Raw genomic sequence first — 23,186 nt, 5'->3', positions numbered from 1 at the left:
GCAGGATCTCCCAGTGACCACACATTTTAATTTCACGGCCCATTCCCATTCTGATATGTCTATCCATGGCCGCCTCTACTGTCAAGATGAAGCCACATTCAGGTTGGAGGAACAACTCTTTATATTCAGTCTGGGTAGCCTCCAACCTGATGGCATGAACGTTGATTTCTCTAACTTCCGTTAATGCCCCTCCTCCCCTTCTTACCCCATCCATTTATTCCCCCTCCTTTTTCTCTCTCTCTGCCCCTCTCACTATCACTCTGCCTGTTCTCCATCTCCTTCTGGTGCTCCCCTCCCCCTTTCTTTCTCCCTAGGCCTCCCGTCCCATGATCCTTTCCCTTCTCCAGCTCTGTATCACTTTCGCCAATCCCCTTTCCAGCTCTCAGCTTTATCCCTCCCCCTCCTGTCTTCTATCATTTCGGATTTCCCCCTCCTCCTCCTACTTTCAAATCTCTTACTATCTTTTCTTTCAGTTAGTCCTGATGAAGGGTCTCGGCCCAAAACGTCAACTGTGCTTCTTCCTATAGATGCTGCCTGGCCTACTGCGTTCCACCAGCTTTTTGTGTGTGTTGCTTGAATTTCCAGCATCTGCAGATTTCCTTGTGTTTGAATATTTTACCTTTAGCACTTTAGCACCTTTTAAACAGAAATAATTATAGTTCTTTTGTTAATTTGTGTAGGAGCTGTTGGTGATTAAAAGGTTCAAGTTTTCAAAATGGAAAGGTGGAATCTCATGTGGATAGGGTGGTGAAGAAAGCTTTTGGTATGCTGGCCTTTATAAATCAGAGCATTGAGTATAGGAGTTGGGATGTAATGTTAAAATTGTACAAGGCATTGGTAAGGCCGAATTTGGAGTATTGTGTACAGTTCTGGTCACCGAATTATAGGAAAGATATCAACCAAATAGAGAGAGTACAGAGAAGATTTACTAGAATGTTACCTGGGTTTCAGCACCTAAGTTACAGGGAAAGATTGAACAAGTTAGGTCTTTATTCTTTGGAGCGTAGAAGGTTGAGGGGGGACTTGATAGAGGTATTTAACATAATGAGGGGGATAGATCGAGTTGATGTGGATAGGCTTTTTCCATTGAGAGTAGGGGAGATTCAAACAAGAGGACATGATTTGAGAGTTAGGGGGCAAAAGTTTAAGGGTAACACGAGGGGGAACTTCTTTACTCAGAGAGTGGTAGCTGTGTGGAATGAGCTTCCAGTAGAAGTGGTAGAGGCAGGTTCGGTATTGTCATTTAAAGTAACATTGGATAGGTATATGGACAGGAAAGGAATGGAGAGTAATGGGCTGAGTGCGGGTCAGTGGGACTAGGTGAGTATAAGCGTCGGCACGGACTAGAAGGGCCGAGATGGCCTGTTTCCGTGCTGTAATTGTTATATGGTTATATGGATGAAATTCCTCTAGCAATTATACTCTTCACTTACTGTTTGAAACGTGTTTCTGTTTTCCATTCTCCACTAACTTGGCAAAGCAGCTGGGAAACACTTTGAACCCGCTAGCGTGAGCTTGTTTATAAACAAATCAGTGAGGCTGCACTAACAATTTTGTTTTGAGAGGAACAATTTTGATCTCTATTTTTCAGAACACCCCCGAGTTACAGTTGTTCAGTTGACAGAAATTCAACTTTCCAGAATTAACACAAGTTTGAGATACAGAATAAAAATAATTCTCTCAGAATTTATATAGGGTCAGGGAATTGTAAAGAAGGAGACAAACAAAATTTATTATTTTCTGATTTGCATTTCTTGACAGGTGCAGATGATGTGATTTCTTGGAAAGCAACCCTCCTCTATCATATAGGGTCACTTCTATTATGAATTGTTTTCTCTCAATTTGTTCTTGTACTTTTATGTTCTGAAAATAGGCATTTTTATATCTTTGATCACTTTTACCATCAGCATGTATTATCCAATCCATCAATATTGTTTTTAAAGAAATTATACCCTTAGACAGGAAACTGGACTGTAAAGGATGAGATAAACATACTTTTGTACTACAGTTTGTAGTGTAATTATATGTACACATCGGCACTTATTTTCTGCAGTCATATCCACAGTGCATTTTTAGCTACTGTAATAACTACAAGCTTCATATCCACAGATCAGTACCTGTAGCATCTCTAATGTACTGAGATAAACTGTGTCCAAGGGAAAAGCACTACTTTAGTTAGTGTCAATAGTATTATATTAGCTACTAAATGAAAAACAAAATCATTCTTGTATAGATACAGTAGTTGGTCCCTCATGAGGCCACTCTCAGGTTGAAGGAGCAAGTATTCCATCTCTGTCGCCTCCAACCTGATGACATGATCATCAATTTCTCTAACTTCCAGTAATTTCTCTCCCTCCCCCCTCTCTCTTCTTTAATTCCCTACTCCAGCCCCTTACCACTTCTTGCCTGCCTATCACCTCTCCCTGGAGACCCCCTTCCCTTTCTCCCGTAGTCCACTCCCCTCTCCTATCAGATTTCTTCTTCTCTAGCCTTCTGCCTTTTCCACCTATCACTTCTCAGCTTCTTACTCCTCCACCCACCTGGCTTCACTATCACCTTCTAGCTTGTCTTCCTCCTCCTCCTCCTCCTCCTCTGTTTGCATTCTTATTCTGGCATCTCCCCCCTTCCTTTCCAGGCTTGATGAATGGTTTCAGTCCATAGAGACCTACTGAGTTCCTATAGCATTTTTCTGTGTGTTGCTGTGGATTTCCAGCATCTGCAGAATCTCATATTCATGTAGTAGTTCCCTCATGCCTTTCTACCATTGAATATTGAGTCATTTCCCTGCATTGAACTCTCATCCCTTGATATCCCAAATAGAGGTGAATAAATGCAGAAAATATTACATGCATTTAACTAATTTTTAATTTCTGAATGAAAACTTGACCATCTGCACAGGAGCAAACACAAAATGCTAGAGGAACTCAGCAGGTCAGGCAGCATCTATGGAGAAATGCCAATGGTTCAGGCCAAGACCCTTCATCAGCAACGAGGAAGCAAAAGTTGTACTTAAAGTTGAAAACCTTTTGCTTGATCATAAAATGTTAACTCTCAACAGATTCACCCTGATCTGTTGAGTTTACCAGTCTTCTTATGTGCAGCCTTAGAAAATGCTACTTTTGGAATTATTGTTTTGAAGGTCACTGAAAAATTATTTTGTATTCCTGCTGCTTGAAAGGATTGTAAACAGCGAGCCTTCACAGAATTTAACAATTATTTACTTATGTTGAGGTGCAGTGCAGAACAGGCCTCCCAAGCCGCACCACCCAGCAACTTACTGATTTAAACCTTAGGGTAATCACAGGACAATATACAATGACCAATTCATTTACATCTTTGTACTGTGGGAGGAAACCCACACAGACGTGGGAAGGAAGGTATAGACTTGCTAACAAAGATTGTTGGAATTGAACTGTGAACTCTGACACCCCAAGCTATAATAGCATCATGTTAACCTCTATGGTAGTGTGGCGTCCAAGTAAAAGAGAAGAAAACCTTTTCCCAGAGTAGAAATGGCTAATAAGAGGGGCTATAATTTTAAAGTGATTGGAGAAAAGTATAGAGGTGAATGTCAGAGGTAGATTTTTTTTTTACAGTGATTAACCATCCTGCCAGGACATTTAAGAGACTCTTATATAGGTGCATGGATGATAGAAAAATGGAGGGCTATGTGGGAGGGAAGTGTTACATTGATCTTGAGTGGGTTAAAAGATCGGCACATCATCATGAACCAAAGGGTCTGTACTGTGCTGTAATGTTCTGTGTTATGTTATTGAGCAAATCAATTGTAGCAGTCATTTGTTTTTAAAAGATGAAGATTTAATTGCACGAATTAGGAGGTAAATGAGGAAACACTTTAAAATGATGAGAAATTGCTTTAATTAAGATTGTACTTTACACCTTTTGCTAGCACCATCTAAAAAATGTACACTGTTATGTTGCATAATTGAAAGGTTTGCTATCATTTTCCTGCTTTAATCGGAGTTATTATTTACCTCCACAATATTGTCTGTGCCTCTCTATGAACAGGTATGATATGAAAGTAGAAATGAATAGGATGTATATTTGGGCAGAATTGTGACCTCTATGTCATATAATGATTCTACAACATGTCACATTGTTAGAAGTACATCTGTACAGAAAATAGTGAAATTTGTGAATTCAGTGTTTTCTAATGCCTGCCATCAATGACAGCACCATTGCGGGTGCTTCTGTAGCTTAAAATGTCAACATGGAAGTGAGTTTTAATGATTTTATGGAGTGGGGTTGCCTCTTTAGTATGTCAATGCCAGTGTGTTTTTCATATTGCTGTCTTTTATATAATATTCTGAAGCCATCACTAGAGAATCGAATCAGAAATGAAGTGTGATTTTTGTTTCTTATACATGTGAAACTTTTATGCGATGACTTAAGTTTATAATTGTATACAATACAAAGATGTTATGTTGTTCACTGAGTGTATGTTTGCTTTTCTTCTGACCAGAAGACCATAGGAGCAGGATTTGGCCATCTGGCCCATTGAGTCAGCTCCACCATTTAATCATGGCTGATTCGTTTTTTTCTCCTCCTCAACCCCAGTTCCAAGCCTTCTCCTCATAACCTTTGATGCCATGTCCAATCAAAAACCTATCAATCTCTGCCCTGTGACCTGGTAAATACTTGTAAATACACCCAAGGACCTGGTCTCCAAGCTGCATGTGGCAACAAATTCACCACCCTTCTGTTGCTGTGGGATAATTGCACTGTTCAATTGTAATTGTCTATGAGGAAATTACAGCTTGGCAGTTTATACTGGAATTTGAGTTTTCCATTTGAAGACTGCAGTATTTACATTTTCTACTGTTTGCTTCAGTACCACATTATTCATCTGAGAGTGACAGAGCTTTGAGTTATTGCTGTTCTACGACAGTAGCTTTGAACTGTTTTGCCATCTCTCCCGCTTTCCTGTTATGGTTGCAGATCAGGGACCAGAAGACTTGGATATGGCTCTAGAAAAAGAGCTGAACATGTTGAGTTGAATTTGTGTTTAACATTGTCATGTATACCAGGATACAGTGAAATCTTATCTGCTATCCAGCCATTTTATGCCATACAGAACACTTAGGCTGGTAGTCAAAACTGTCCAATGCATCACTGGCACCAGCCTACCCTCCGTCAAGGACATATGTATAGAAAGGTGCTGGAGAAAGGATCCCACCCACTCTGCTCATGGACTGTTTGTCCCATTCCCATCAGCAAGGAGGCTATGTAACATTCATGTCAATACCACCAGACTCAAAAACAGTTACATTCCCCAAACAGTAAGGCTAATTAACATCTGCCACTGCTTTATTACTTCCTGTCAGTAACCCTTTGTACGGCCTACCATCACTTTATGGATGTACTATCAATCTATGTATATGAGCAATCTTATGTATTTATTGTGTTTTGTTTTTAATCATTATTTGTTTTTTAGCAGTGACCACCTAGTTCTAGATCCTCCCACATATGAAATGTTCTCTCCATTTTCACCCTGTCCGAAGCCCACAGGATCTTGTATCTTATGTGTTTTTGTGTTGTATGAGAACCAAAGGAACACTTATTTCATTCTCCTTTACACTTGTGTGCGGGAAATTATATTAAACAATCGTGAATCTTTTATAAAGAGAAACAAAATGCAGGATATAACTGCAGTGAAAGTGCAGTGGTGGAAAACAAAGTGCAAGAGCCTAATGAGGTAGACTGGAGATCACGAGTTCATCTTTAGTGTATGAGAGGTCCATTCACGAGTCTGTTAACAGCAGAATAGAAGGTGTCTTTGAGCCTGCTGGTACATGTTCTCAAGCTTCTGTATATTCTGCTCTATGGAAGAAGAGAGAATAACCGGAATGGGAGGTGCCCCTGATTATATTGCCTGCTTTCCCAAGGTCACAGGAAGTATAGATGAATTCAAAGAAGGCCATTGATATTGTGGATTTGCATCTTCCAAAGTACACTCAGTGGCCATCTGTATCTCTTGCAGGTGGTGGAGCAGACCACCACCTGATATAGAAACAGCAATAGCCTTGAATGGAAAATCATACAAAAAGTAGTATATGGGGCCCAGTCCGTCACAGGTAAAGTTCTCCCCACTATTGAGCACAACTGCACAGAGTGCTGTCGCAGGAAAAGCAGCATTAATTATCAGGGACACCTACCACTCAGGTCATACTCTCTTCTCACTGCTGCCATCAGGAAGGAGGTACAGGAGCCTCAGACCTCCCCACCAGGTTCGGGAACAGTTATTGCTGCTCAACCATTAGGCTCTTGAACCAAAGGGAGTAACTTCACTCAACTTCCCTTGCCCCATCACTGAAATATTTCCACAATGATGGGACTCACTTTCAGGTACTCTCCATTTCATGTTCTAAATATTGCTCATTTATTATTACTTCTTTCTTTCTGTACTTGCACAGCCTGTTGTCTTTTGCATATTGGTTGAACACCCAAGTTGGTATGGTCTTTTGCTGATTTCATTATGGTTATTATTATGGATTTATTGAGTATGCTTCCACAAAAATGAATCTAACATTTGTATATGATGACATATATGAACTTTGATAATAAATTTACTTTGAATGTTTGAATCAGGTAGAATCATGAACGTTTAAGAGGCATTTAGACTTGAATTTGGAACAGATAAGGTATAGAAGGATAGGGACCTAATGTGGGCAAATGGGATTTGTATAAATTAGCAGAAGAGTTAGTCATGGACCAGGCAGGCAAAGAGCCTGTTTCTGCAGTGAAGGACTGGCTGTAAAATACAGTCAACCTATTACTCTGTTTTAACTTGTAAATACTTAACCAAATTATCCTTTGCAATCTCTTGTGTAGATATCAGGAAGAGTTTGTAATTTGTCACTTCTGGATAAAAGAGTGATTGAGCGTGATTTTGACCTTCATCTGACTTGGTGTTTATAATTTGCACAGTACAAATTAATGCATTGCCATACAAAACCATTTTCACTTTCCAATCAACTCAGTTGTCCTTTTTTTTCCCCCTTCTAAGTGTGCTGGTGAGGAAAAACGAGTTGATAGCCGCACAATTTATGTTGGACACCATCAGATTCCTGGAATAGAAACGTTTCTCCCTCAGAATTTTTGTGACAACAGAATAATTTCTTCAAAGGTAAGCCAGTATCTAACTTGCCTCAGAGTGTTAATGTTTTACATAAGTAATAGTTGTAGGGAGTAGGCTATTTATGGATTGTAGGGGTATGGAGGTTTATGGTATCTGTGTAGGTGTAGGCTATTTAAATGGTTTGGCAGTCTGTGTTGTACTTTTCACTGACTCTCGTATTTAGTTTAAATTATTGCAAAATGAGAGCAAAAACAAAGTGTGGTAGTTTTCATGGATTCATTGCCCATTCAGAAGTCTGAATCTTAAAATGTTGACTGGATCATCAGGCTCCTGGACCACCTCCTTGTGGTAATAATGAGAAGAGGACATTACTTCTGATTTCTTTTTTGATTTTGTACACAAGTATAATTGAATGTTCAATTAAATATGTATAAATAAATAGGTTCTGTTAGTTAATTTGCAGCTTTATTACTTTTTTGATAATATCTGAAAAATGTGACACACTTCCGTGTCCCTAGTGCCTGGCAGATAGTTTTTTGTTTTGCTTTGACAAAGCACACTTCCAAGGAAGCTCATTTTGCCAGAAGAGCAGGAGTCTACAAATCAAGTGTAAATTGACATAATTATGACAATTTTGATTATACTTCTCTCACTTGACTTTCACATTTCTATTCTCAATCCAAAACTGAATTGTGAGCTATTTTAAATTGTCAAATTCCTAACAAAATGGAGTACTGCTGGTGAGTTGACTTAACCCTGTGGAAATAGATAGATAGATAGATACTTTATTCATCCCCATGGGGAAATTCAACTTTTTTCCAATGTCCCATACACTTGTTGTAGCAAAACTAATTACATACAATACTTAACTCAGTAAAAAAATATGATATGCATCTAAATCACTATCTCAAAAAGCATTAATAATAGCTTTTAAAAAGTTCTTAAGTCCTGGCGGTTGAATTGTAAAGCCTAATGGCATTGGGGAGTATTGACCTCTTCATCCTGTCTGAGGAGCATTGCATCGATAGTAACCTGTCACTGAAACTGCTTCTCTGTCTCTGGATGGTGCTATGTAGAGGATGTTCAGAGTTTTCCATAATTGACCGTAGCCTACTCAGCGCCCTTCGCTCAGCTACCGATGTTAAACACTCCAGTACTTTGCCCACGACAGAGCCCGCCTTCCTTACCAGCTTATTAAGACGTGAGGCGTCCCTCTTCTTAATGCTTCCTCCCCAACACGCCACCACAAGAAGAGGGCGCTCTCCACAACTGACCTATAGAACATCTTCAGCATCTCACTACAGACATTGAATGACACCAATCTTCTAAGGAAGTACAGTCGACTCTGTGCCTTCCTGCACAAGGCATCTGTGTTGGCAGTCCAGTCTAGCTTCTCGTCTAACTGTACTCCCAGATACTTGTAGGTCTTAACCTGCTCCACACATTCTCCATTAATGATCACTGGCTCCATATGAGGCCTAGATCTCCTAAAGTCCACCACAATCTCCTTGGTCTTGGTGATATTGAGACGCAGGTAGTTTGAGTTGCACCATATCACAAAGTCCTGTATCAGTTTCCTATACGCCTCCTCCTGTCCATTCCTGACACACCCCACTATGGCCGTGTCATCAGCGAACTTCTGCACATGGCAGGACTCCGAGTTATATTGGAAGTCTGATGTGTACAGGGTGAACAGGACCGGAGAGAGTACGGTTCCCTGCGGCGCTCCTGTGCTGCTGACCACCGTGTCAGACCTACAGTCTCCCAACCGCACATACTGAGGTCTATCTGTCAAGTAGTCCACTATCCAATCCACCATGTGAGAGTCTACTCCCATCTCCGTTAGTTTGTGCCTTAAGATCTTGGGCTGGATGGTGTTAAAGGCACTAGAGAAGTCAAGGAATGTAATCCTCACAGCACAACTGACCCCCTCTAGGTGAGAGAGTGATTTGTGCAGCAAATACGTGATAGCATCCTCCACTCCCACCTTCTCCTTATACGCAAACTGAAGAGGATCCTGGGCGTGCCTGGTTTGTGGCCTCAGATTCTGTAATATCAGCCGCTCCATGGTCTTCATCACGTGCGATGTCAAGGCAACAGGTCTGAAGTCATTCAACTCCTTTGGTTGTGGTTTCTTCGGTACCGGGACAATACAGGATGTTTTCCACTGTCTGGGTACTCTTCTCTGCTCCAGGCTCATGTTGAAGATGTGCTGTAGTGGTTCTCCCAGCTCAGTCGCACAGGCCCTCAGTAATCGTGGGGAAACTCCATCCGGTCCAGCCGCCTTGCTGGTACAGATCTTCCTCAGTTGACCTTCCACCTGTGCAGCTGTAATCCTGGTGCTTTGGGTGTTCTTTAACCAGTATTTCTGTATTTCTTAGTTTTTTTGTTTATGCATTGCACTATACTGCTGCCACAAATTTCATAACATACAGTATGTCAGTGATGATGCACCTGATTCTGATAAAAACAGAAAGGTGAAATAAAAACTGGCATTAATCACGAAACAAGAGAAAATCTGCAGATGCTGTAAATCCAAGCAACACGCACAAAAGGGGATGGGGAATAGTGAGGAGGGGAGTTCAAGAAATCGATGTTCATGACATCAGTTTGGAGATTACCCAGATGGAATATAAGGTGTTGTTTATCCAACCTGTCTCCGTGACGGTAGAGGAGGCCATGGATTGACATATCAGAATGGAAATGGGAAGTGGAATTCTTCTTCTGGAAGATGAAGCATAGGTTCTCAGCGAAGCGGTCTCCTGATCTACATTGGATCTCACCAATATACAGGAGACTTCACTGGGAGCACTAGATACTGTTTATGACCCTGACAGACTCACAGGTGAAGTGTCACCTCACCTGGACTATACCTCTTCCTACCATTATTTGTAAAAACACCATCCCCTTCTCTCAATTCCTCCATTTCTGCTGCATCAGCTCTCAGGATGATGCATTTCATTCTAGAACAAAGGAGATGTCCTCCTTTTTCAAAGAAAGGGGCTTCTCATCTTCCACCATTAACACTGCTCTCAATCGCATCTATTCCATTTCACGCACGTCTGCTCTTACCCATCTTCCTCCCACCCTACCAGGGATAGGGTTCCTCTTGTCCTCACCTACTACCCCACCAGCCTCCGCACCCAGCTCATAATTCTCCAGAATTTCCACCATCTCCAATGGGATCCCACCACCAAGCACATCTTTCCCTCCCCCCGCCCCCACTTTCTGCTTTCCACAGGGATCACTCCATATCTGACTCCCTTGTCCATGCGTCCCTCCCCACTCATCACCCTTGTTTCTCCGGCCTGAGTGTGGCCTCATTGCGACAGTAGAGGAGGCCATGGATTGACATTTCGGAATGGGAAGTGGAATTAAAATGGGTGGCCACTGGGAGATCCCATTTTTTCTAGCGGATGAAGTGTAGGTGCTCGGTGAAACAGTCTCCCAATCTATGTCAGGTCTCACTGATGTACAGGAGGCCACACCATGAGCACCAGAAACAGTACATGACTCCAACAGCCTCACAGGTGAAGCGTCGTTTCACCTGGTAGGACTCACTGGGACTCTAAATGAAAGTGAAGGGAGGAGGTGTAGGGGCAGCTGTAGTGCTTGTTCTGCTTGCAAGGATAAGTGCTGGGAGGGAGATGCTTAATTAGGACACATTGGAACCAGTACATTTTGGCCTAATTAATCTGCAGGCCAGTATAGCCAGTTCCATGGAAATATTTAAAAGAAAAAAGAAAAAATACATTTAACTGAGGAACAAATTAAGCATTTAAATGGAATTCAGTACAAATTAGAACACTATAAATACAACTACATACTATAAAACAACAGTTCCTAATAGTTATTGATAGAGGAATTCATTCAGTGTACACTGCTATACTCCTTTGTAAATGAATAAAATCAGCACAGGTACCTAGTGCAGATAACGGACTGCCTTCAAACAATGCTTTTGATAATTGCACACTTGTCTAGTGTGGTATTGTGGGTGGAACTGAGTAATAAGCAAGGTATGGCCCGGTTAATGGGGCTATATAACAGACCACCCAACAGTCCGAGGGATTTAGAGGAACAAATTTGTAGAGACTGGGTCTCCCATACAAGGACTAGATGGGATAGAGTTTCTCAAATGTGTTCAGGAAAGCTTACTTAATTTGTACATAGAAGGCCCATCAAGAGAGTGTGATACTGAATCTGCTTTTAGGGAAGCAGATGTAGGTGAACACTTTGCATCTCGTGATCACAATGGCAATAGTTTTGAAATAAATATACAAAAAGGTAAGTCTGGTCTGTGGCTGAAATTCTAAAGTTTGATGGTATTAGAAAGGATCTGGAAAATGTGGATTGGGGCAGGCTGTTTCCTGACAATAGTGTACACTTGCTAGAAAAAGTTTGTAAAGCCTTTGCAATTGCCTGGTTTTCTGAGTTAATTACTCATAAAATGTGGTCAGGTCTTCATCTCAATCACAATAGACAAACACAGTCAGCCTAAATTAATCACATACAAACAGTTGTACTTTTCATGTCATTATTGAGCACATTGTTTAGTCATTCACAGACCAGGCTGGAAAAAGTAGGTGGGTCCTTGTATTTAATAACTCTACAAGTTGCTTGAATGTGCAACAAATGTAGTAGACTTTAAAATTCGATATGAGTCCTTGATCCATTGGTTGGAACAATGAAGTGGTGTTGGGTGAAAGGTAAGTCACTTCTACAGGAATGCAGGTCCGACGAGTGTCAAGATTCTCAGAGTGACCTGAGGCATTATCAGACACCAACGATGCTTTAGGTTCAAGGTCATGCTCCTCACAATACTGCTTCATTGCTGGACAGAAATGTTAAACAAACCAATTTTGGAAAAAATCAATCGTCACCAGGCTTTCTTGTTTGATTTCCAAATCACTGGTAGACTTGATTTTAAAATCCCTTTAGTTACTCCGATTGTATCAGAATGATACACAATCATAGGCTTTAATTTAAAGTCACCTTTAGCATTGCCTCCTAGCAAGAGAGTTAACTGGTCCTTTGCAGTCTTGAACAGATGTATGCTTCTCTTCTTGGGAGATGAAAGTAAGAGAAGACTTTATTTTCCAAAATAGGCCCATTTCATTGACATTGAGCACAAGCTTGGGAGATTATTGTCCTTTTTCATTATGGTGTTCAGCGTTGCAGGAAAATCCTGGGCTGCCTTGCTGTCTGCTTCACCAGAGATATGTATGCTAGGATGTTATTGCACTGTTTAAATCTAACAAACCAACCTCTGCTGGCTGGGAATGTTACCGACTTTCTTCTTCCTGAATATGATTGAAGATGCTTCTTGCCTTTTTGATTATTATCAACTGGCTTAGGGGCATGTTTCATTGTGTTTGGTCATCCACCCATATACTCAGTCTGTTTTCTATTTCTTCGTGCACATTGCTCCTTGAAAGAGTTATTGATGATAACTTTGAGGTCGTAGTTACAGAAGCTTTTATCGTGTTTGCATTTTTTATAATTGTTCTAATCATCGATGTAGCCGATTACAAAAAGGCACCAACATCAACCTGACATTCACCAGTTTCCAAACGTGTATCACTTGCATTTGCACATCTATGCTAATGCTTTTCCAGACATTACAGGTGAAGAAATATGGAATAAATTGGCGAGGGAACAAAGACATTTACACATGCGGGGGGAGGGGCAGAGCGCGAACTAATATATGATTGGCTGTAAGTGGCTCAGAGTGTATGTAAAGCACTCTTATTGGCTGATTGATGGTGGCTGCTCGTGAGAAGTTTTAAATGTTGTTTAGAATGAATTTCCATCATTTTTTAAAATTTCAATAAAGAATTGAATAACAGCATTGTAACGAATCAGTGCTATGTGGGATCTGATTTTAAAAAGATTCTGCAATCAATGCTTGGTTAACATGTGAATTTAAAAGAAAAACAATAGGCTATTGTTTGGATAGCCTATTCAAGGAAAATGTGACATGGAGTGTGGAGATAATGCACTTAAGATCTTTAGAATGGATGGCTATGATAAACATTTTCCTCTGGTAAAGGTGGCCTAAAATTATACTTAATAGAAATGCAGAGGTCCTGGGATGGTACCTCAGAAGTATGTTGGGTTTAGGGAATGGTTCTGTTCTTAGCCAGTTTTGCATCATTGTTTGAATCTATCGGTCTGTGAGTGAAATTTTAATTAATATTTTGTACCTTTTTTTTCTTCACAGTACACATACTGGAATTTTATTCCAAAAAATTTGTTTGAACAGTTCAGAAGAATTGCAAATTTTTACTTTCTTATCATATTCCTTGTACAGGTAAGGTGAACCAATTGCCTTCAGAAACTTTCAGAGCAGGAGCAGTAACAGACCCTCCAAACCTGATCGGTCATTTAATAAGATTGTGGTTGATCAGATTGTTTCTTAAGGTTGTCATAGCAGGGTGGGAGGGGGAGGAGGGGTTTAGTGGGTATAAGCTCCCACTACCTATTTAATGCTCCCAGTGGTGTGACATCCAAGTCCAGCTCCTGGCTTTAACATATGTCCTACCAACTAAGCTCAGCGGAGCCATTTCTACTAACAAGAGAAGGGGCAAAGGCATGTTACTGGTGCCTTAAAATCAGTCGCTCCAGGATAATGGGGCTCATTAACCATGGTTGACAGCTCATCTAAGCGAAAGAATACTCTGATCTCAAACCTCCACTCTTGTAACTATACCCAGTCATGGGGAAGGCTTTGGAGGTAAACTCCAAGGTAAAATCCAGAGCTGGAGTCACTAAGGCAGTCCTACGTTGAGTTCAACATTGACTGGCAATTCCTGTGATACTGCTGATGCCAGACTGTATCAGTCTCTGCTGTTCTTTTGATTCGTCAAGCTGTGTGGAGATGGGAGGCCTGCTGCAGAGGCAGTAGCTTCTCTCCATATTGTACTGCCCTGTCTTGCATATAGACTTAGTTAAGATGCAAAATCCATGGTTGACCATGGCCAATGGATGACCATGCAAGAACTGACTGTAGCTCCACTTCCACCTTCCTGTTGATCCATAGTAACATTTCACCCTCTTAACAAAAATCTATCTGTCTCAACTTCTGACTTAAATTATTTAAGGATGGTGCTGTGAGGAAAGGCTTTTCAAAGACTTGTGAATGTCTGCCTTCAATAACAGGTCCTTACTCTGTATGTAGTTTTAAGATTCTCCCACAAATGGCAATGTCCTTTCTACATCCACTCTTCGTTTTGTTGTGTTCAGTCAAGTTCTTATTCATTTAAACTCCAATTTAATGTCTAACTTTCATTAACTCATCCTTCTCATTTCTTTTATAATCTTCTAGAGTAGGTTACATGGTTGGCACAACATTATGGGCCGAAGGGCCTGTAATGTGCTGTAAATTTCTATGTTCTATGTTCTCTGAACTGCTTTGAACACCTTTATACCATTGATGAGTCAGGAGCCCAGTACTTCTGATGTGGTTTCACTTATGCCCTTCTATAACCATCAAAACCTGTGTACCATAAAGTGGTAGAGGCAGATACAGTCATAACATTTGAAAGACATTTGGGCAAGTACACAGATAAGAAAGGTTTGAAAGGATATGGGCCAGATGCAGACAAATAGATTAGTTCATTTAGACAACTTTGTCAGCATGGACAACTTAGCCAGAAGGGTCTGTGTTTCGTGCTGTATGACTCTTCCGTTCAGTTTCCTTGCAATAATTGATTACTGTCATAGATGTCATAGATGTTTTGCTGAGCATATATGCTCACTTTCCAAATAATGTATTAAGGCACCCATATCCCATTGCATCTCAAAGATTTGAGCCAATCCTATACTACAGGATCTTATTTTCTGCAGTATTCTCTGAAGAGATACCGTACCTTAAGAAATGCCTTCTGAATGTGTTACAGTCACTCATTTTACCTTATCCATTGCTGAATGTACTTTTTAAACAGATATCAATATATTGATCGGAAGTGGGTTTCCTTCCATAAAATTATGTTCACTTTGCTTGGTTAGCGATGCTTCAATTATATTATCCCTTGGTAGATGCTATGCTAACGAGCCTATGGTTTCCTTTTTACTATTTACCTTTATGAATGAGTCACTTATGCAGTAAAGGTATTTTAAAAAATCGAAGTATTCATAGTAGTTTTTATGAGATAAACAGTGGTGTTATTGTTGGATCAGTGCTAAAATATATTAATCTGATTGATGAAACAATTACTCTATAAGCAGATTATAATTATAATGTTAATGTTATGTTTCAGTTTTAAGTACTGAGAAATTAAGTTATTCTAAGCAATGCAACTGCTTGAACCAGAGGGGATAACTTCACTCACCTCTACATTGAACTGCTTCCACAACCTATGGACTAACTTTCAAGGGCTCTTCTCGTTATTTCTCACTTATTTATTATGCTTTCTGTTTTTTTTTTCTTGTATTTACAGTTTGTCATCTATTGCATGTTGTTTGTTTGTCCGTATTGTTGAGTGTAGTCTTTTATTGATTCTATTGTGTTTCTTTGTAGTTACAGTGAATGCCTGCAAGAAAATGAATCTCAGGGTTGTATATGATGACATTCATACAGTTGTATAATATATTCAGTTTGAACTTTGCTTAATTTTATCTTTTTGAATTTCCTCAGGTTATTGTTGATACTCCAACCAGCCCAGTAACAAGTGGACTCCCTCTCTTTTTTGTGATTATTGTCACTGCAATCAAACAAGTAAGATGAAAAATACACCTACCAATAATAGAATTACTGTTCATAATGCATGTTAGAATTAAATATAAATGCTCTGATTAAACTTAACAAGAATACTTTTTTTAATTCTTTATAAAACCAGCTTCTATAAAACCAGAACTAGTAAGCTTCTAGTTTACTCTTTACTGAGAAATGGGTGGCTTTTGGCAAGGTCATATTTAATTATCTTGAATATTTGAATAATTTGATTATCAAGTTTAAAAATTTTGCATATTCAGCATAACAGTTTAAATCAAAAATGATAGAACTTACTAAAGCCTTTTGTTTATTTTATGCTTTGGCTTTGTGCACATTACAGGGCTATGAGGACTGGCTCAGACATAAAGCAGACAATTCTGTGAATAAAAGTCCTGTCTATATTGTGAATAATGGACGTATTCTGCAAAAACAAAGTGAAAAGATCCAGGTAAAATTGCTGATGTTTTGAAGTCTTTCACAGTCTTTGAACAACTGGATTGCAATGTTCAGTTACTTAACACTTCATTAGTGAAAGCAATTTTTTATCATACAAAAGTGTTTCTTCATTTAAATCCCCAATTCTTACAATGAAATCCCCATCCTTTTTTAAACAAAACAACTGATTTCTAAAATTGGTTTGCTCAGTAATAGAACAGAATAGTACAGCACAGTACTGGTCCTTTAGCCCATAATATCTTTCAACCTAACCCTTTCCTCCTACAGTACCCTTCCATTTTCCTTTCATCTATGTGCTTAACTGAGAGGCATTTATATGCCTCTACCATCATCCCTGGCAGGGTGTCCCACGCACTCACCAATCTGAGTTTAAAAAAACAAAAAAAAAGTTAACATGTCACATCCCCCTCCCCAACTTTCCTCCAGTCACCTTAAAATTATGCCCGCTCACATTAGTCATTTCTACTCCTGGAAAAAGTCCCTGGCTATCCACTCTATCTATGCCTCTTATCATCTTGTACATCTCTGTCAGTTGCCTCTCCTCTGCTTTCACTCATTAGTTTTTCTATTACTTTATTTATTTATTTAGTTTATTTATTCAGAGACACAGCACAGTAACTGACCCTTGTGGCCCAATGGGTCGGCACCATCCAGTCACGTCCATGTGACCAGTTCACCTACTAAACTGTATGTCTTCAAAATGTGGGAGGAAACCGGAGCACCTGAAGGAAACTTGCACAGTTACAGGGAGAATGTACAAACTCCTTACAGAGAGAGGTGGGATTGAACCCAGTGTAAATACATTACGCTAACTACTATGCTACTGTGCTACCCATTAGGAAAAAGAATATAAAGGGTCAATACATAAGAACATAAGAAATAGGAGCAGGAGTAGGCCATCCGGCCCATCGAGCTTTCCCGCCATTCACTAAGATTGTGGCTGATCTGTCCGTAAACTCAGCTCCATCTACCTGCCTTTTCCTCATAACCCTTAATTCCCTTACTGTGTAAAAACCTATCTAACTGTTTCTTAAATATATTTAGTGAAGAAGCCTCAACTGCTTCCCTGGGTAGAGAATTCCACAGGTTCACCACTCTCTGGGGAAAAACAGTTTCTCCACATCTCCATCATAAATCTTCTCCCCTGAATCTTGAGACAATGTATAGACTCTATACACCTTAATAAAGCACTTTCTGGGAGCTTCAGCGTTTGAGCAGCATCCACTTAGAGTGAGGGATTCATTAGCAAATGCAAATAAAAATAAGATGGGGCAAGTAGAGTGGCCTTTGTTGTAGTGGACAGTATTAGCTTGGGGATTTTGAGGCTTCAGTGAGAGAAGGTGAAAAGCTGTTAGTGTATATATATTTTTTTTTCAGTTTATTTATTATTTTCTTCTTTATAATTGCAGATTTAGGGTAGTAGGGATGCCAGGCAGGACAACCGAATGCTCTTTTGGGATGTGGGAAGGCAGGGAGTGTCTCTGATGACTACAACTATAGAAATTTGTGAGCTCTACAGAAGAGACTTTGCACTTAAACTGGAGAGGGACTCGTATCCTAGTGGGAAGGCTTACTAGTACTGCAAGGGCAGTGGGGTACACAGGTTTAGACTCGTGCCACGATAGTGGAGTGGTTATGGAGACATGAGGGGAAATCTCTTCTCTCTGAGTGTGAAGTGAGCTGTCAGTGCAAGTGGGGGATGTGGGGTTGATATCAACATTCAACGAGAGAGAGTGCGATACTTGATCTGCCATAGGGAATTACACAGGGTAAGTGACAGAAGTTAGTGTAAGGAAAAGATCAGGGAGTTGGGCCCCAAGGCGAGGGGTGGGCCAGTTGGCTCACTGCTCCAAGACTCAGCTCTGCACTAAACTATGGAATTTTCTTTCCAGACTTTAGAATGCTATTTTTTTTGGCAGTGATTTTTTGCATGATGTGTTCTTTGCACTTTGGATGTTTGGGCTTCTTTATTTTTATGGGTTTTTTTTTGTGCATTCTTATGGACGTGTTTTTTTTCTTTCTGAACATTGGTTGTTCGGTGCTCTTTTTTATTATATGGTTTTTTTTAGGTTTCTTTGTTTTGTTGCTGCCTGTTAGACAAATCTCAAGGTTGTATAATGTATACTTTGATAATAAATGTACTTTGATTTTGTACTTTAAGTTTTGCATCCAGTGATCACAATGCCATTAGTTTCAAAGTAAATGTGCCAAAAGATACGTCTGGTCTGTGGGTTGTGATTGTAAACTGGAGAAAGGCCAATTTTGATAGCATCAGAAATGATCTGGCAAGTGTGGACTGGGACAGGCTGTTTTCTGGTAAAGGTGTACATGCTAGGTGGGAGGGCTTCAAAGGTGAGATTTTGAGAGTGCAAAGTTTGTATGTGACTGTCAGAACAAAAGATGAAAATGGTTTTCAGAAAATATTCAGGCCCTGGTTAAGAGAAAAAGGAGGTGCATAGCAGGTATAAGCAGGTAGGAACAAATGAGGTGCTTATGGAGTAAATGAACTCCCAGAGGGGTTAAAGGAGAAATCAGGAAGGCTAATAAAAGTCATTAAGTCACTTTAGCAGACAAGATGAAGGAGAATCCTAAGGGATTCTACGGATATGTTAAGAGACATATCCGTAGAATATGTCAGCAGTCAACGTTTCAGGTCGAGACCCTTTGTCAGGACGAGTTGACTGCTTCTTTCAACGGATGCTGCCCGACCTGCTGAGTTCATCCAGCTTTTTTGTACGTCTTGATTTGACCGCAGCATCTGCAGTGTACTTTGTGTTTAAAATTGGATTAGATGTTAGCTTTGTGAGAAAAGCCAGTGAGTGATATTAAAGGGTTGCCTCTCTGTCAGGCAGCCTGTGATTAGTGGTGTGCCACAAGGATCGGTGCTAGGGCCATTGATGTTTGTCATCTATATCAGCAAACTGGATATTACTATAGTTAACTAGATCAACAAATTTATGGATGACACCAAAATTGGGGGTTTAGTGGAAGGCTGTCATGGCTTGCAGAGGGATCTGCATCAGCTGAAAAAATGGCAGGTGGAATTTAATGTAGAAATGTGTGAGGTTGCGTTTTGGTCAGACCAACCAGGGTAGGTCTTTCACAGTGAACGGCAGAACACTGAGGAATATGGTAGAACAAAGGCATTTGGGATTAATTCATTGAAAATGGTGTCATAGGTAGATAGATTCCTAAAGAAAGCTTTTAGCACATTGGCCTTCATAAATCCGGAGATGGGATGTTACGTTGAGGTTGTATAAGACATTGGTGAGCCTAGTTTGAAGTATTGTGTGCAGTTTTCATCATGTACCTACAGGAAAGATGTAAATAAGGTTGGAAGAATATAAAGGTATACAAAATTATGAGGGGTATAGATACAGTAAACACAAGCAGGCTTTTTCACTGAGGTTGGGTGGGATTACAACTGGAGGTCATGGGTTAAGCGTGAAAGATGAAATGTTTAAGGGGAACATGAGGGAAAACCTCTTCACTCAGAGGGTCGTGAGAGTGTGGAATGAGCTGCCAGCACAAGTGCATGGGGGTTCAATTTCAGTGTCTGGATAATGTACATTGATAGTCAGTGTATGGAGGGCTATGGACCTGGTGCAGGTCAATGGAAGCAGGCATTTTAAATGGTTTTGGCACAGACTAGATGGGCCATAGTGCCTGCTGCTGTGCCATACTTTTCTCTGATTTTATGAATGTAAATGAAAAAGGCTTTGGGGAGGTGTAAGGACACCTTTTTTTCTAGGTATGTCCTGTGTAGAGTATTGTTCTCTTTATACAAGAAAACTTGTACCTGGAGATAGTGCAGAGAGATTTACTGGATTTGTTAGACAATGACAAAGAAGCAGAATTCATCCCATTGAGTCTGTGCTGCCATTCCATCGTAGCTCATTTATTATCCCTCTCAACCCCATTCTCAGTCCTTGTTTGTGTAACCTTTTGCACTCTTATTAATCTAGAACCTATCAGCCTGCACTGTAATGACGTGGCTTCCACAGCCATCCATGACAATGAATCCACAGATTCTCTACCATCTGGTTAAAGAAATTTCTTCATATCTCTGTTCTAAAGTGATATCCTTCTATGTTTAGGCTGTTCCCTCTGGTTATTAGACCATAGGACACAGGAGCTGAGTTAGGCCATTCAGCCCATTGAGCTTGCTTCGCCATTTCATCATGGATAATCCATTTCCCTCTCAACCCCATCCTCCTACATTCTCCCCATAACTTTTCACGCCCTGACTATTGGGCAGTGTATCTCAAAGGGCCAGACAGGCCTAGTCCGCACTGTATGTCAAAAAAAAAAATAATAAAATAATAAAATTAAGTACCTATCGACCTCCACCTTAAATACACCCAGTGACCTGGCCTCCTGAGGTGCCTGTGGCACAGATTCACCACCCTCCAGCTAAAGAAATTCTGCATTTCAATCTGTGCCCTCTGGTACTAGACTACCCCACTATAGGAAATATTCTGTCCACATCCACTCTATCTAGACCTTTCAGCATTCAATAGGTTTCAATGAGACCCCCCCCCCCCCCCCCACTTCTAAACTCCAGCAACCACGGGTCCAGGGCCATCAAAGATGTGATAACCCTTTCATTCTTGGAACATTCTCGTGAACTTTCTCCAATGTCAGCACATCCTTTCTTTGATAGAATCAGGTTTGTTATCGCGTGACGTGAAATTTGTTAACTTAACAGCAGCAGTTCAATGCAGTACATAATCTGGCAGAGAAAAAAATAATAATAAATAAACAAGTAAATCAATTACGTGTATTGAATAGATTTTAAAAAATCATGCAAAAACAGAAATACTGCATATTTTAAAAAAGGGAGGTGGTATCCAAAGATTCAATGTCCATTTAGAAATCAGATAGAAGAGGGGAAGAAACTGTTCCTGAATCGGGCCCAAAACTGCTCACAGTACTCCAGATGAGGCTTCACCAGTGCCTTCTTACCACCAACTCAGCCTGCAAGTTAACTTCAGGGAATCCTGCATGAGGACTCCCCAGTCTCTTTGCAGCTCACCATTTCTAGTCATGAAGAGGTTATCTTCTGAAACTTTAAGTAGATTGAGCTAATGTTGTTGAGTAAAGGAGCTGTGAAGCACAGAAAACAACCATCCTAATACTAAGCCAACTTTGGATCCTGTTTTTCCCAACAAACCTTCTATCTCAAATGCTTTATCCTTTTGAACCAGTTTATTATGTGAGAGCTTGTTAAAACCCTTACTAAAATCCATGTAAAACTCATCTACTACCCTGTCTTCATCAGTGATCTTGTTACCTCCAAAAAACATTTTCTTGTCGGCATTCATAGTAAATACAAAGCACAATAGAATCAGTGAAAAACCACATACAACAAACAGACAACCAATGTGCAAAAGAGAACGAACTGTGCAAATCCAAAAAGAGAGGAAAACAAACTGATAATAAGTAAGTAAACAAACAAACAAACAAATAAATAAATAAGCAATAAATATTGAGAGCATGAATTGCAGAAAGTGAATCCATAGGTTGTGGAGATAATTCATTGTTGGGGTGAGTGACATTAACTGAAGTTATCCGCTGTGGCTCAAGATCCTGATCGTTGAGGGGTAATAACTGATCCTGAACCTGGTGGTGTGGGTCCTGAGGCTCCTGTACCACCTGCCTGTTGGCAGCAGCGAGAAGAGAGCATGGCCTGTATGGTGGGAGGTACTGATGAATGCTGCTTTCCTGCAACAGTGCTTCATGTAGATGTGCTCTATGATGGGTGGGTCTTACCCACGATGGATGGGCCATATCTACTATTTTTTGTAGGCTTTTCTATTCAAGGGCATTGGTGTTTCTATACCAGGCCGTAATGTCAGTATAAATCCTTAGAATTGTTTCACCCGATGATAGGCTTATCATCCAGAGTTCATAAGAATGAGAGGTGGTCTTAATGAAATAAAAACTCCTGAGGTTTTGATACTATTGATTCGCCTGGTTGTTTCCTCTGATAAGTAAGTCGAGAGCATGGCACCTTTTACTGAAAAGTAGAGATGTTTCATTATCTCTGGTGTACAGCCACCACCTCTCATCCAAGAGCAGCTTGCCTCCATGCTGTTATATTCTAGTCCAATAATATTCTATTGTTAGAGCAGATGGAACTGTTTCACATCTCCAGAGGCTTGCATTTAACTTAACTTCTGGCACTGTGTGGAGTTTGAGTGTTTTCCCAGTGACTTGAGAGTGATTAGATTTCATCTTGTATACTAAAGATATAGATTGGCGGCTAAAAGCTGTTCCTTGTGTATGTGGATGGTAGGTGAGTCCGGTGAGATTGATGGACATGCAAGAGAGAACGAGTTGCATGGAATGAGATGGGTTGCTCTGAGAGCCAGTATACAGTCAATGGACGAAATAGCAGCCTATATTTTAAGGAAATGTTAGTGTGTTGGGGTTAGGGTTGTGGTGAAATGATATCTGCTAGGTTTATCACTTTTAAAAATATCAGTAAATGTGTTAAGAGAAAATAATTTGATGATGCCCTGTTTCTGAATAATTTCATTGGCTTTAGTTTGCATTTAATACAAGAGAGCTGCTAAGTCCAGTGCTGAAACTGAACTGTTAATCTTGATAAAAGGAACAGAATTACTAACTGACATTTTTTTTCAAATACTGGTGATAAAATTAATTTGTCCCATAGTCTTCTTCTTCTAAACTGTTGGCCCTAATGCTCTGCTCTATTCAACCCTGCAGTTTCTCCCCTTGAGAAACATCCTGTTAGCTACACACACCAGTATTTTTATCTCTGTGTTTATGACAACTTATGGCTTTGATGATGTTTTAGTTTATAAGCATTGTAGTTACTGTGCTCCTTCCTATGTAACTGAGCCATTGTTTTCGCTAAAATATATCATTTTGTTCATCCCTATTGCAATTTAT

General features: G+C 40.1%; 1 protein-coding gene across 9 annotated transcripts in view; it reads left to right on the top strand.

The window, feature by feature from the left end:
* atp11c (ATPase phospholipid transporting 11C) overlaps positions 1-23,186 on the top strand; it is a 198,870-nt gene that overhangs the window by 56,926 nt on the left and 118,758 nt on the right. For all 9 annotated transcript variants that reach the window (XM_073057768.1, XM_073057764.1, XM_073057765.1 and 6 more), the window contains exons 2-5: positions 7,028-7,147; positions 13,320-13,409; positions 15,735-15,815; positions 16,153-16,260. In XM_073057768.1, coding sequence (XP_072913869.1) covers positions 7,028-7,147; positions 13,320-13,409; positions 15,735-15,815; positions 16,153-16,260 — 399 coding nt within the window. The remainder of the gene's footprint in view (positions 1-7,027; positions 7,148-13,319; positions 13,410-15,734; positions 15,816-16,152; positions 16,261-23,186) is intronic.

The sequence above is a fragment of the Hemitrygon akajei genome, chromosome 10, assembly GCF_048418815.1.
Source record: "Hemitrygon akajei chromosome 10, sHemAka1.3, whole genome shotgun sequence".
NCBI classification, from domain to species: Eukaryota; Metazoa; Chordata; class Chondrichthyes; order Myliobatiformes; family Dasyatidae; genus Hemitrygon; species Hemitrygon akajei.
The sequence above is the reverse complement of the archived record's forward strand: the minus strand, read 5'-3'. Positions and strand labels throughout refer to the sequence as shown.